This window comes from Balaenoptera musculus, chromosome 4, assembly GCF_009873245.2.
Source record: "Balaenoptera musculus isolate JJ_BM4_2016_0621 chromosome 4, mBalMus1.pri.v3, whole genome shotgun sequence".
NCBI lineage: Eukaryota > Metazoa > Chordata > Mammalia > Artiodactyla > Balaenopteridae > Balaenoptera > Balaenoptera musculus.
Genome location: NC_045788.1, coordinates 69,889,671 through 69,904,569, shown reverse-complemented (window position 1 = coordinate 69,904,569; position 14,899 = coordinate 69,889,671). Strand labels below are relative to the sequence as shown.

The 14,899-nt window shown below is 41.3% G+C and overlaps 1 protein-coding gene across 1 annotated transcript in view; it reads left to right on the top strand.

Annotated features, from left to right (window-relative positions):
- The window catches only part of ATP13A4 (ATPase 13A4), a 139,754-nt gene that overhangs the window by 30,461 nt on the left and 94,394 nt on the right, over nucleotides 1–14,899 (top strand). The window contains exon 2 of the mRNA XM_036849669.1: nucleotides 5,015–5,188. Coding sequence (XP_036705564.1) covers nucleotides 5,015–5,188 — 174 coding nt within the window. The remainder of the gene's footprint in view (nucleotides 1–5,014; nucleotides 5,189–14,899) is intronic.

Sequence of the window (14,899 nt, the reverse complement as noted above, 5' to 3'; positions counted from 1 at the left end):
GTTCTCTGTGCTATAGAGTAGGTCCTTGTTGTTTATTTTATATATAGTAGTGTGTATATGTTCCTCCCAGATTCCTAATTTATCCTCCCCCCACCTTTCCCCTTTGGTAACCATAAGGTTGTTTGCTGTGTCTGTGAATCTGTTTCTGTTTTGTAAATAAGTTCATTTGTATCATTTTTTTAGTCCCCAGTTGATTCTTACAGTGCAAGAATGTGAGTACAGTAAGGTCACAATTTCTGATTAATTTTAAAGAAAAGGTAGAACTTTTATGTGAAAATAACTGGGGGACCAATTTAAAGTTTTAAGAAATACTTACCAGGCCAACGAGAAACCTGTCTGCAGGCTATTCTTTTTGAGCCTCCAGTTTAAGATTAGGTCATTCAGGTTGAGAATTTCTCAGCTGGATCGAGAAGTTAACTTAACTGAGGACACTTAGGAAATCATTCTTTAGCACAAAAGAGTGGGAAACAGGAAATGACCCAGGCAGAAATTTGAATAGAGTGTGTGGTGAAGATCGGCAGTGACGTAAACTACCTTCCAGTAGCACAACTTGTTGTACTGCATGGAAATTGTAGCAAAACATTCTCTTCACTCCCAACATTTGGAAATAAGGGAAAAGAGCTTATCTTTAAGGAAGTAAACTTTAAAAAAATGAATCACTTGAACTTTCCAATGTTTAATGAAGCCAGTAGAGAAATGCAAAATTGTCTTAAAGAGAATAAATGGCTCTCAGGCCAACAGGATCTGGCTGTAATTGATTGAATATATTTAAAGAAGGCATGTCAGTCAAGGTGAGAGAATTCATCAGAGAAGTTTCCAGAGCCCAATTTAGGCACTGTGCTTGCTTACAGCTCCATCGGCAGGACAGTCACAACTGTGGAGATGGTGCTGCTGGGAAGAGAACAAACTCTTAATACCTGAGTGTGTATTTATCTGGTCTGTGTGACAGGTACATACACCTCCCTCTCTCATGACACCCCGGTTTCTGAGACCTGGTTGATGTGAGTATTCTCTGGGAGAGGTGTTCTCCTGGCAGCCTCTGGAACTAGAAGACCGGGAGCCATTTTCAGGACTTGGTGGCTCCCAGGTGATAATATCACCCGATGGAGCTTTTTGGAGTCAGTCACTGCTCTGCTTTTGTTGTCACCCTCTCACTCTCCCCTGAATTTCCATGAGTTCCTGTCTTCACACTTCTCCATTCACTAAGTGCTTACCTAGTGCCAGACCCCAGGTTCACATAAAGAGTGTAAACTCTGAAAGATCAGCCTTGATTTAGCCTTATGAACCCTCTAGGGCAGGGTCTTTTCTAGATTCTGGGAACCCCCTAAATCTCTATGGAGAACTTTATGTGTGTGTGTTTCTGGGAAGAGGGTCTGTAGACTCTTAAGAGGTTCTGTTGGCTGAGGTAGTTTAGATCATTGCTCCGGGGAGCATAGTTTGACTTCTTGAGTATAGGGGAGAAAGGAGAAGGCCTGTACACCTGGAAGACAGACTTTAAGCCCTTAGGGGTGCAAAGGATGTAGACGCCCTGGGACAGAGGGAGGAGAAGAATCTGTGGGTTGGAGGTGGATGATGAAAGTGATAGCACGCTATTCCGTAATGCATGTAGACTGCCATGAGTGTAATATTCTTTGGACATTTTCCCAACATGTTTTTTTTTTTTTGACTGATTGACTCCTTTTTGTGGGAGGAAGGGTGGGTGGAGTGCAGGGTAGCAGGGACAGTTCTCCCAAGCATTTTTGGAGACATGGAAGGTACTTTGTAATGCACGAAGGAAATTGCTATGGGGTGACAAGAAACAGCACTGGACTAAGTTTTGCAATTTTAAACCCAGTATCTATGAATAGTCCCTGCAATGTAATTCACCTCAAGTCAGTACAGTTCAACTCATTTCAACAAGCAATAATTGAACACTCCTTGTCCACATTATTCCAGCTTTTCTACTGAAAATTTGGCAATGGGTTATGGGTCGTGAGCTACTAACAGGTGTTGTGTCCACAGGCTGAGAGCAAGCAATCTTTTAGGGTACCACTCTGGTATCACTAGGGGGTATTCATGTGTCTTTCCTGGGATACTTCTGGTCTACCTGTGTTGTTATTAATAGCACCCAATTCAGATGACAATTTATATAGTCACCTCTCTCTATAACACTTGTATTGCTCTAAACGTGTTTAATCTGTTTATGTGCCTCTGGAGCTTCCCATTAAACTAATGAGCTTCTTGAGGCTGGAAGCATTGTCTCATTTATCTCTGTGTCTAGCACATGCCTGCTATTCTCTGGACACTTAAAAAAAATATTTCTTCAGTTGAACTGAAATTAAAAACAGAATGAAGAAGGGCCTTAGAGTAGAAATGGTCAGCTCACATTGTCTTCCGTGTGCTGCTGAGGCCCGGACTGGAGGCCCAGCTCTGAGTCACTTATGAGCATCGTACATTGGGAAACTTATTTAATCTTTTTCAACAAAAGGAAAGTGTGTATAAAGTGCTTGGTGAAAGACGTTGCAGTGCTCCACCAATGTTAGCTGCCGTCATTGTTTCCAAATTATTAGTTGTTAATAATAACTATTACTATAATCACTTTAAATTTATTTATTTATTTTTAGCTGTGTTGGGTCCTCGTTGCTGTGCATGGGCTTTCTCTAGTTGCGGTGAGCCGGGGTTACTCTTCGTTGTGGTGCACGGGCTTGTCACTGCGGTGGCTCCTCTTGTTGCGGAGCACAGGCTCTAGGCGCAGGGGCTTTAGTAGTTGTGGCACGTGGGCTCAGTAGTTGTGGCTCACGGGCTCTACAGTGCAGGCTCAGTAGTTGTGGTGCACGGGCTTAGTTGATCCGTGGCATGTGGGATCTTCCTAGACCAGGGCTCAAACCCGTGTCCCCTGCATTGGCAGGAGGATTCTTAACCACTGTGCCACCAGGGAAGTCCTATAATCATTTTAAATTCCAGTTTTCTTAGCTGGAAATGGAAGGTCATCATTCCTGCTTTACTTTGATAATGAACATGAAGACACTTTGGAAACTACATAGAGCTCTCATTGCATAGCCTGTAAAAGAATGCACGTTGACAGGGAGGTTTGTGCTTACAGAACTGGCATAACTTCGGCATATTATATGAGGAGCTAGATTGAATGGCAAGATAAGCAAGCTTTTAAATATAATATTTTTAAAAGACGAAAAACTGGCCAGATGGGGAGGGTGGGTAGAAGTTGATCTGTTCCAAAGTGTAGGAATATAATAAAAGCACGTGGGAAAAGACAGTGGGATGGACTCAGGACAGGTGTCTGGAATTTGGAATTGTGACCCTGCTTGGTATGAAACCAGCAAAGCATTGCTTCTGTCATGGTGAGGGGACAGAGCATCCCAGGCTTGGCATCTGGGGAGCAACAGCTTCAGTGTGGGACAGAAGAACATTTATGTCAGGATAGACATTCTGCTTTGCAAAATGAGTCAAGAGCTTGCATTTCTGAGGTGAGGTGAGCATTTTATCAAAGGCATGCCTGATGTGGACACTACCTAAGGAAGCCATTCGGCACCTGCGTGCACTGCTAATAAGAGAAAGGAACCTAGTAAGTACACATGAAAGCAGCTTTCCGTCAAGGATCACAGAAACTTTTCTGATAATATATCTTTACCAAGTGAGACAGAGAAGTCGGTGGATTTAAAGATGCATGTTCCAGATCCCTTGTTATCCTAACAGGCAATTCTAACAAAAACAGAACTATTGACACTAAGAATTCTTAGCTCTAAATGCCAGTAGACCCAGGGATCAAATTTCAGGTCTATGTTAGGGGAAATAGTAAAATAGTAGCAGCAGCAGTAAATGTTTACATAGCACTTATACATAGTAACACACAGCAACCCTGGGAAGGGGGTACTATCAGCACCCCCATTTTATAGATGACAAACTGAGGAATACGGATGTTAACTAACTTGTTCAAGGTCACAGCTAGTAAGGGGCACACTAGGCTTTGAACTCAAAGTGTTTTGGTCCAGAGAATGTGCTTTTAACTCGGACACTCTCCTTCCTCTCAACTGTAGCCATTATAACCAGTATAAAGTACACCTATGACTTTGTGGGATATAGCTGTGGGACCTAGGCCATAAGCTTCAGGTGTGGTTTTCCATTCTGTCCCAGGCTTTCCTTGGAAGGAAGAAGTTTGTCCAGATTATACATATTAGAGGTCGGTCTCTTATCTTTTTGTTATTTGTACCCTCATGGCACATAGCAGCTGCTCAACAGTTGAAATAAACTAAATTGTCTCTGCGGTTTTTTCCCCTTGATGTAAAATTCTTTTTGTTATTAAACAAGAGAGGAGGGTAGGAAGGCATAGCTCCCTCTACCATAAACCCTTAAAGGCAAGCTGGGATTTAGTTGTTCGTCCTCTTTTGGTCAAACACTTTCACCAAATCCTGACTCCAAACTCAAGGCCTTTTCCAACCCCTCTTGCCCATGATGGTTCCCTGGTTCCAGCCAAGGGAATCATTCATTGCTGCCATCACCCAGTCCTTCTGTCACATGGCTCATGGTCACGTCTGTGAAGGCTGTGGATTGAGTTCAAGACTTGAAGGCTGACAGATCTGGGTCTGAATCAGGGCAGCAGAACTTGCCAGCTGTGTGGCCTTGGACAAGTCATTACATTCAGCCTTTCTGAGCTAAACCTCATCATTTATGGAGCGAGGGTCATATTATCCTATTCAGGATATGCTTGAGAGACTGAAACCAGATAACATATCACGTAGTATAGTGTTTGGCATGGGGTAACCACGTGCTGAAATTGTAGAAACTGAATTTCCCAGTTAGATTACAACTTCTTGGAGGCCTGAGATCATGTCTTATGAAGGATCTTTGTCAGGGATCCTTCTTCACTTCCTTAACCCCTCACTCTGTCCTCCCCTTACCTTCCTCAGCTTCTTCACTCTCTGCCCCTCCCACCAGTTTCATCACCAAAATTCCAATTTGTTCATTTGTTGTTTGCTGTGCTTAATCAATGTTTGGGGTCATTTTGGTTCTGTCCCAGGAGATATTTGGCTACCGGACTCAGAGCTGCCGGAAAACTCTCTGCCTTGCTGGATCTATCTTCTCCTTTGGGATCCTCCCCTTGGTGTTTTACTGGAGACCCGCTTGGCACGTGTGGGCAAACTGCATCCCGTGTTCCTTGCAAGAAGCAGACGTCGTGTTGCTGAGGACAACAGTAAGTGTGTACCTGGTTCTGTACCTGGTGGCCCTTTTTCCTGGGCATCTTGTTATGGGATGGTTGTGGGGAGATGAGCACAAGGCAGGTGGCAGCTGGATATCCAGCCTCAGGCTCCATCACAGCCTTACATTTACTTACCAAGAATTCAATAATTTGTGTATGATTGGATTTCATTAAGAAGACCTAATTCATAGGGTATTCCTTTTAAAAGTGTGATTTTAGTGAATGTCGGAATAGGGAATAACCATGTTAATAGCTCAAAATAATAGTGTGAAGTAGTTAAGTCAGGCTATAGGTTATAACGTTCATACTCTTCCTTCTCCCCACCCCCATCCTGACACATCAATGCCTATCCCAGCCCCCCTCCACTGGAGTATCCCTGGGGGAAGGGATGGTGGGGAGGAGGTGGGAAGTGCCCCTCTGAGGAGGATCCTGTCTTCCCCTGCTCCTTTGAGAGAGCCATGGTTATCGATAGGAGTCTGTTGCATCCTGTAGATATGCTAGGGTTTAAAAGTGTGGCCATCTTGTCCCTGAGGAGATTGCCGCTTTCTGCTAATACAAGGTCCTGGTGTTAGGGGAGTTCCCCTGTATTGGCTCTGATAACACTTCCTTCTAGCACTCATTACACTTAGGCAAAGTGCATTGTTCCTGCTGGACTGTTAGCTCCACAATAGAAGGGACTATCTCTAACTTGTTAACTGCATCCCTAGTTCCGGCACATGGTAGGGATTCCATACATATGTGGTGGCTGACGGGCTAAAGTGGACATTCCTCTTGATAGAAGTCAAAGTGCAGTCTCACAGAGGATCCTTTTTGGGCTGACTTTTACTGAGTGTGTCTAACAATGCGTCAGCCCAAATGACCCAGAATGACAACCAAATTCTTGATAAATCAAACTCTGCTGGGCTGTTAGCTTCTTTTTTTTTTATGTAGCAACCTCGCTAGATAAACATTCTATTCATTTCAGTGAGAGAAGAGGATAGCAACAAGTCTTATAACTGACCCCAAATTTTTTTCCCCACGTTTCAATCTGAGTTGGAGCTAGACCTCAGTGAAACTGGCAATTGGATGAAGTTTGTCTTTGTTGACCTGCTCCCCCTGGGGTCAGCCCCATCCCTCATTTCTGGCTCCTGGTCACTTCAAGAGCCACCTGTTCTATGTCCCAGCTTAGCTGACATGTGGACCATATTACAGGTGAGAGCTGAGGCAGCTCCACCCAAGTTCAACTATAATTTAACTCAAGATTCTTGGAGAATAGACTTCAAGACATTAAGAAGGCAAGATGACAGTGGAGTCAGAGCATCTCATTTTGATGGTGTTGGGTTGGGAGCCCTGCTCCACTGCTGCCTCAAACCATACTTCACGAAGACTCACAGAATACGCATGAGAGAAGAGTGCCTGGCGCTCACCAAGGAAGATCTCGTCATTTGATTGGGGAGGAAATGGGGTCTGGAGAGGGTGCATATTTTAGCCCCACTCCTTGATAAGTTAGGGGCCTCACCAGGAAGAAGTACCATATTTCCCAGTTCCTAGTTCAGGGTTGTCCCCTCATGACTGCACGTAGATCAGTGGTTCCCAAACATCAACCAGCATTAGAATCATCTGGAGGGCTTATGAACAGATTGCTGGGCCCCCCTCCCAGGGTTTCTAATTCTTTAGATTTGGATTGGGGCTCCAGAGTTTGCATTTTTAACAAGTTCTCAGATGATGCTAATGCTTCTGGTAAGGGACCATACTTTGAGCAAAACTGCTGCAGATCGTCATCACTCCCACTGATGAGCTTACTTGGTCCTTGGGAGAGGAATAGAGGCCTGGGCATTTGCTTTATGGCTCAGCCAATATATATTTATATGGTTTCAAGGGGAATGATCCAGATTTAGCAAAGTGTTATACATGGTCCTGCTGTATACAGCCCTAGTGTCTTGCTGGAGCAGGGGTAGAGAGAGGTTTGTTTTCTGGGGCTCAGGATAGGAATGTAAGGACTTATGGAAGACCACATCTTTGGGATACTTTCATAGTTCGACCCCTTCCATGTGAACTTAAGGACCTATGAGATTCTTATTTTTTGGCATGAAAGGAGGATTTGGAAAAGTACTTCACTCTACCCTGCAGGTGCTTTCATTTCGCCCAACTAGTTCTCAGGGGGCAATGCTTTTGTTGCAGCAGAAACAACCTCAGAAACAGAAAAGCTTTCAGCCTTTCAGAATGTATCACCAGATTTTTCAGATCTGAGAGCATCTGGTTGGCTGAGCTATAAGCTCCGAGGTTACTGGCAGAGTCAAGGCACAGAGGAGCAAGAGGAAATGAACAAGGAAATGGCAAGGAAGGGAGCAAAATGAAAGAAAAGGAGAGGGAAATAGGTAAAAGAGAAATAAAGAGGGGGGAAAAGAGAAAGATCTAGTAAGATACAAGCTACTGTGTATGACATAAACTACTATGATATACAACAAGAATGTATTGTACAGCACAGGGAATTATAGCCATTATCTTGTGATAACTTTTAATGGAGTATAACCTGTAAAAATACTGAATCACTATGCTGTACACCTGAAGTTAATATAAAATTGTAAATGGACTATACTTCAATAATAAAACCTAAAATTTACAAAGGAAGAAAAGAAGATCTGGTAAGAGTGAAAGAAATAAAAAAATGTCAACCAACACGGAGCTGGTCCATTTTGGGATTTGGAGTCAAAAGTTTTGACTTCTAGTCCCAGCACCTTAGACACATGACACCTTAGGTTTGTTACTTAACATTTCAGGACCTCAGTTTCTCTATTTGTAAAATAGGCCTAGTAAAAGCACTTGTTCTTTCTTGGGTTGGTGTGAGGATGAAGTGAGATTACATATGTAAAAACCATTTACAAACTGTAAAATGCATCATCAAAGATAATTTTGATTATGTATGCGCTTTTGATATAGCAACATCACAAGCTTCCTGTACAAAAGGGCTTGCAATAGCCTAGATGCACCCATGCATAATGGCCCTGCTCATCTGGATGCTGTGTCCTTCCCTTATTATCCAGGGGACCTGGCACTTCCTTCCAGGACAGGAGACATGGGGAAGATGCCCTATAACTAGGAATCCCCAGCACTCATATGTGCTCAAGCAGGTCACCTCTCCTAGTCGCACGTGATCAGCTTTGAACTGGACGTACAGCAGAAAGATTAAAAAGGCATCGGTGGCTCAGGGAGCTGCATTCCATCACCCTGCCTCTTTCTTTGGCTCTTTGAAAGTCTATTAAACCTTTCTCCCATTTCACTGCCCTCTGCAACTAATCAGAGCTATTGAAACCAGCTTCAATCTTGTCTTTTTCATCTTGATTTCAACCTTAATTTTTAATTACCTGCTCTTGTGCATCATTTTAAATGGATTTGCTATGCCAGAGACTCTCCAAATAAATGAGGTGCTAAATTAGTCTTTAGGTAATTAGATAAGAACCCGATTATTTCAAACACTTTTACTATGTGAGTCTTAGATAAAAATAAGCTTTGAGAGTCAATAGTTTAAAAGTCTGCTGTAAGGTTATTTGCATTAAAATGACACCTTAAGAAAGATATTATTTGAATTATATTATAATAGCTGGACAGTAAAGATTTCCCAGTAAGAAAGACTGGATGACTCTTCCCTGAGAATGTGCTGCATACCTGTTTTCCATGTAATTAAAAAATCAGTACTTGGTATTTATCATCAGTCTTACACTGGTAAGATTACAGATCATTATCCCAGATACTGATTAGGTAGTCATTTTTTAACATTAAAAAAAAATAGTAATGTGATGTACTGACTGAAAGTCTTCAGCACCTAGTTTATTTTCTGTTCCCCTCCTCTTAATAAGCACCTCTAAGAGTGAGATTTTTCCAAAAGATAAGAGTAATTACATTTCTATTTTATAATTTAAAAGTGTCATTTTATTCATTATTCATCTACTTCTGAATTTTAACCAGTATCTGTAGCGATGCCACATTTCTATGCAAATAACGTGATTTATATTCACTGGTGTTTTGAATTCAGATGCTCCTGATGATTTTCGTAGTTTTTATCTTTATTATAATTGCATATACATTTTTCCTTCACTGTCACTGTATGTCACATGTTGCCAAAGACTCACAACGTTCAGAGAAGAACTTTGTGATGATTGGCTATTAGGCCTGACTCCGGGCATTTCATTTCAATGTTTTAATGGGGAACATTTCCCTTCCGTTTCACCTAAAGATGTCAGTGGTTGGGGCTTTAGTTTAAAAACTTAGAAATCCCCCAAATCAGCCATGCAAATGGCATCTTGGGTCCACCAACCCACCAGCATACTCATCAGATACCAGCATTTGTGTTCATGTTTCCTGGATCCCTTACTTCCTCCCCTCCCTCCTCTTCTGCAACCTGGTCTCTCCAAGCCCAGGCTACACACATTGGCACCACTTTCTAAGGGAATCAGACAGTTTGTTTTGTCTATGCTCTTACTCATAAAATTTCTTCTGATATTCCCTATCTCCCCCATTCATTCATTCACTTATTCATTCAACAAGTATTTATTGAGTACCTGTCAAGTACCAGACATTGTTATAGGCACTGGGAATACAGCTATGAACAAAACAGATGGAAATCCTTCTTACAGACGGACATTCTGGATAGGACTCAACTGATAGACACTTGTACACACTCATACACACATTCTCTCTACAGTAAATATAGACAGTAGGTGTTCTATCTCTACTTATTAAAACCTACTCATTCTTCAGCCATACACCACCTTTTCTATTAAATCTTTGTTGATCCCTTCTCTGCCCCAATACCGGAGGGAATTAATTGCCTGTCCTTCCTTCTCTCTTAGCTCTGTATTTGCCAGCTCTGACTGCTGTAATGCTTTCTGCAGTCTGCCTTCTATTAAAATGCTATTTGCTCTACATTTTATAAAACAGCATCTCATCGATTATATTATTTACTTCTCATAACAACCCTAGGAAATGGCATTATCATTTTTATTTTACAGATGAGGATACAGAGAGGACAATAACTTTGCAGCCTAGTAAATGTCAGCCAGCATTTCCCTCTCCCTTCCTTTCTGTCTCTTTCCCTTCCTCCTTCCTTCATAAATTTGATGAGCACATGTTGTATGCCAGCCACAGTGCTATCTCATGGACAGCGCAGGGGGCAGGGAGTATAACAGTAAAATCAGGGTTCTTGACTCCACAGAGTTCGTCAAATCAACTACACAAAAAAATGCAAAAATCCAACTGTTATAAGTGGTACTTAGGAAAGCTTCGTGGTTATTGTATGATTATAGACAAGGGATTTGATCAAGTCAAGAAAACCAGGAAAGGCTTTCCTGAGCCATCAGAGGATGATTAGAGAACAGATGTGTGGACACAGCGGGGGGGTGGGGGGAGTTGGGGGGTGTGGGCGGGGAGAGGGTGTGGGATGAATTGGGAGATTGGGATTGACATATGTGCACGGCCATGTGTAAAACAGATAGCTAGTGGGAACCTGCTGTATAGCCCAGGGAGCTCAGCTTGGTGCTCTGTGGTGACCTAGGTGGGTGGGATGGGGGGGAGTGGGGTGGCAGGGAGGTCCAAGAGGGAGGGGATATATGTATACACATAGCTGATTCACTTCATTGTACAGCAGAAAGTAACACAACATTATAAAGCAACTAGACCCCAATATAAAAAAAAAAGTTGATGGTGGCTGGTGGAGAGGAGCATATGGGGAATGGTCCAGGTAAAGGGGGTAGTGTGGACAAAGAACTTGAACCTGTCTTCTGACTCTCTAAGCCCAGCACTTTCCCCCACTATGCTACATTCCTTTTTATAGCTTTTTCTCCTATTACACTAGAAGCTTTTTGCAGACAGTTGTCATGGCTTTTCATTCCCCACAGCACTTAGCACGTGTCCACAGTGAGTGTTCAATAATTATTTAATTCAATTAAATAAATGAATTAAATCTGTAATAAATGGTCTCATGGTTTCTACCAACACTTTATCACAAAGACCCTAAGGTGAAAAGTCACGATTGAGAATGTAAGAGAAGATAGTATGATTCTTTTAGGTACTCATTCCTTCTTCTGAATCTTATTCCCCCATACCCCCCCCCCTTTTTTTTCCCTAATACGTTTATTTATTTATTTATTTATTTTTGGCTGTGTTGCGTCTTCGTTGCTGTGCACGGGCTTTCTGTAGTTGTGGTGAGCCGGGGCTACTCTTTGTTGCGCTGTGCAGGCTTCTCATTGTGGTGGCTTCTCTTGTTGGGGAGCACGGGCTCTAGGCCTGTGGGCTTCAGTAGTTGTGGCACATGAGTTCAGTAGTTGTGGCTCACGGGCTCTAGAGCACAGGCTCAGTAGTTGTGGTGCACAGGCTTAGTTGCTCCACGGCATGTGGGATCTTCCTAGACCAGGGATTGAACCCGTGTCCCCTGCATTGGCAAGCGGATTCTTATCCACTGCACCACCACAGAAGTCCCCCCCATCCCCCATTTTAAACCATTTTTTTGTTAGGCATTCAGTCGGAAATCCCTGAGATTCTATGAGCTGGCTTCTCACAGATGATTTTTTTTTAAAGACAAATAGTTCTGAGGCCGTTATCTATTGTAAAACAGGGCTATTTCTATTGTGATTTATAGTTTGCAAAGCTTTTGCATATATATTGTCTCATTTGGTCCTTACTAATAGAGATTATTTTCCCCCCATTTTACATTGGAGACATGAAGAAGTTAAAAGAAATGCTCATGGGTGTTACAGCTGTAAGCAGTGAAAACAAAATTTATGCTGAATTGTTCAGGATTTTTTTTCTTTTTTTTTTAACATCTTTATTGGAGTATAATTGCTTTACAATGTTGTGTTAGTTTCTGCTGTATAACAAAGCGAGTCAGCTACATGTATACATATATCCCCATATCCCCTCTCTCTTGCGTCTCCCTCCCATGCTCCCTATCCCACCCCTCTAGGTGGTCACAAAGCACCCAGCTGATCTCCCCATGCTATGCGGCTGCTTTCCACTAGCTATCTATTTTACATTTGGTAGTGTATATATGTCCATGCCACTCTGTCACTTCGTCCCAGCTTACGCTTCTCCCTCCCTGTGTCCTCAAGTCCATTCTCTACCTCTGCGTCTTTATTCCTGTCCTGCCCCTAGGTTCTTCAGAACCATTTTTTTTTCTTTTTTTAGATTCCATATATATATGTTAGCATACGGTATTTGTTTTTCTCTTTCTGACTTACTTCACTATGTATGACAGACTCTAGGTCCATCCACCTCACTACAAATAACTCAAATTCGTTTCTTTTTATGGCTGAGTGATATTCCATTGTATATATGTGCCACATCTTCTTTATCCATTCATCTGTTGATGGACCCTTAGGTTACTTCCATGTCCTGGCTATTGTAAATAGAGCTACAATGAACATTTTGGTACATGACTCTTTTTGAATTATGGTTTTCTCAGGGTATATGCCCAGTAATGGAATTGCTGGGTCATATGGTAGTTCTTTTTTTAGTTTTTTGAGGAACCTCCATACTGTTCTCCATAGTGGCTGTATCAATTTACATTCCCACCAACAGTGCAAGAGGGTTCCCTTTTCTCCACACCCTCTCCAGCATTTATTGTTTGTAGATTTTTTGATGATGGCTATTCTTACTGGAGTGAGGTGATACCTCATTGTAGTTTTGATTTGCATTTCCCTAATGATTAGTGATGTTGAGCATCCCTTCACGTGTTTTTTAGCAATCTGTGTCTCTTCTTTGGAGAAATGTCTATTGGCGTCTTCTGGCCATTTTTGGATTGGGTTGTTTGTTATTTGTTATTGAGCTGCATGAACTGCTTGTATATTTTGGAGATTAATCCTTTGTCAGTTGCTTCATTTGCAAATATTTTCTCCCATTCTAAGGGTTGTCTTTTCGTCTTGTTTATGGTTTCCTTTGCTCTGAAAAAGCTTTTAAGTTTCATTAGGCCCCATTTGTTTATTTTTGTTTTTATTTCCATTTCTCTAGGAGGTGGGTCAAAAAGGATCTTGCTGTGATTTATATCATGAAGTGTTCTGCCTATGTTTTCCTCTAAGAGTTTTATAGTGTCTGACCTTACATTTAAGTCTTTAATCCATTTTGAGTTTATTTTTTGTGTATGGCATTAGGAAATGTTCTAATTTCATTCTTTTACATGTAGCTGTCCAGTTTTCCCAGTGCCACTTATTGAAGAGGCTGTCTTTTCTCCATTGTATATTCTTGCCTCCTTTATCAAAGATAAGGTGACCAAATGTGCGTGGGTTTATCTCTGGGCTTTCTATCCTGTTCCATTGATCTATATTTCAGTTTTTGTGCCAGTACCATATTGTCTTGATTATTGTAGCTTTGTAGTATAGTCTGAAGCCAGGGAGCCTGATTCCTCCAGCTCCATTTTTCTTTCTCAAGATAGCTTTGGCTATTCGGGGTCTTTTGTGTTCCATACAATTCGTGAAATTTTTTGTTTTAGTTCTGTGAAAAAAGCCATTGGTAGTTTGAAAGGGATTGCATTGAATCTGTAGATTACTTTAGGTAGTATAGTCATTTTCATGATGTTGATTCTTCCAATCCAAAAACATGGTATATCTCTCCATCTGTTTGTATAGTCTTTAATTTCTTTCATCAGTGTCTTACAATTTTCTGCATACAGGTCTTTTGTCTCCTTAGGTAGGTTTATTCCTAGGTATTCTATTCTTTTTGTTGCAATGGTAAATGGGAGTGTTTCCTTAATTTCTCTTTCTGATTTTTTATCATTAGTGTATAGGAATGCAAGAGATTTCTGTGCATTAATTTTGTATCCTGCTACATTACCAAATTCATTGTTTAGCTCTAGTAGTTTTCTGGTAGCATCTTTAGGATTCTCTATGTATAGTACCATGTCATCTGCAAACAGTGACAGTTTTACTTCTTTTCCGATTTTGATTCTTTTTATTTCTTTTACTTCTCTGATTTCTGTGGCTAAAACATCCAAAACTATGTGGAATAATAGTGGCGAGAGTGGACATCCTTATCTTGTTCCTGATCTTAGAGGAAATGATTTCAGTTTTTCACCAGTGAGAACGATGTTGGCTGTGGGTTTGTCCTATATGGCCTTTATTATGTTGAGGTAAGTTCCCTCTCTGCCTACTTTCTTGAGAGTTTTTATCATAAATGGGTGTTGAATTTTGTCAAATGCTTTTTCTGCATCTATTGAGATTATCATATGGTTTTTATCCTTCAGTTTGTTAATATGGTGTATCACATTGATTGATTTGCATATATTGAAGAATCCTTGCATTCCTGGGATAAACCCCACTTGATCATGGTGTATGATCCTTTTAATGTGCTGTTGGATTCTGTTTGCTAGTATTTTGTTGAGGATTTTTGCATCTATATTCATCAGTGATACTGGTCTGTAATTTTCTTTTTTGTATTATCTTTGTCTGGTTTTGGTATCAGGGTGATGGTGGCCTTGTAGAATGAGTTTGGAAGTGTTCTTCCCTCTGCTATATTTTGGAAGAGTTTGAGAAGGGTAGATGTTAGCTCTTATCTAATTGTTTGATAGAATTTGCCTGTGAAGCCATCTGGTCCTGGGTTTTTGTTTGTTGGAAGATTTTTAATCACAGTTTCAATTTCAGTGCTTGTGATTAGGCTGTTTATATTTTCTATTTCTTCCTGGTTTAGTCTCAGAACATTGTGCTTTTCTAAGAATTTGTCCATTTCTTCTAGGTTGTCCGT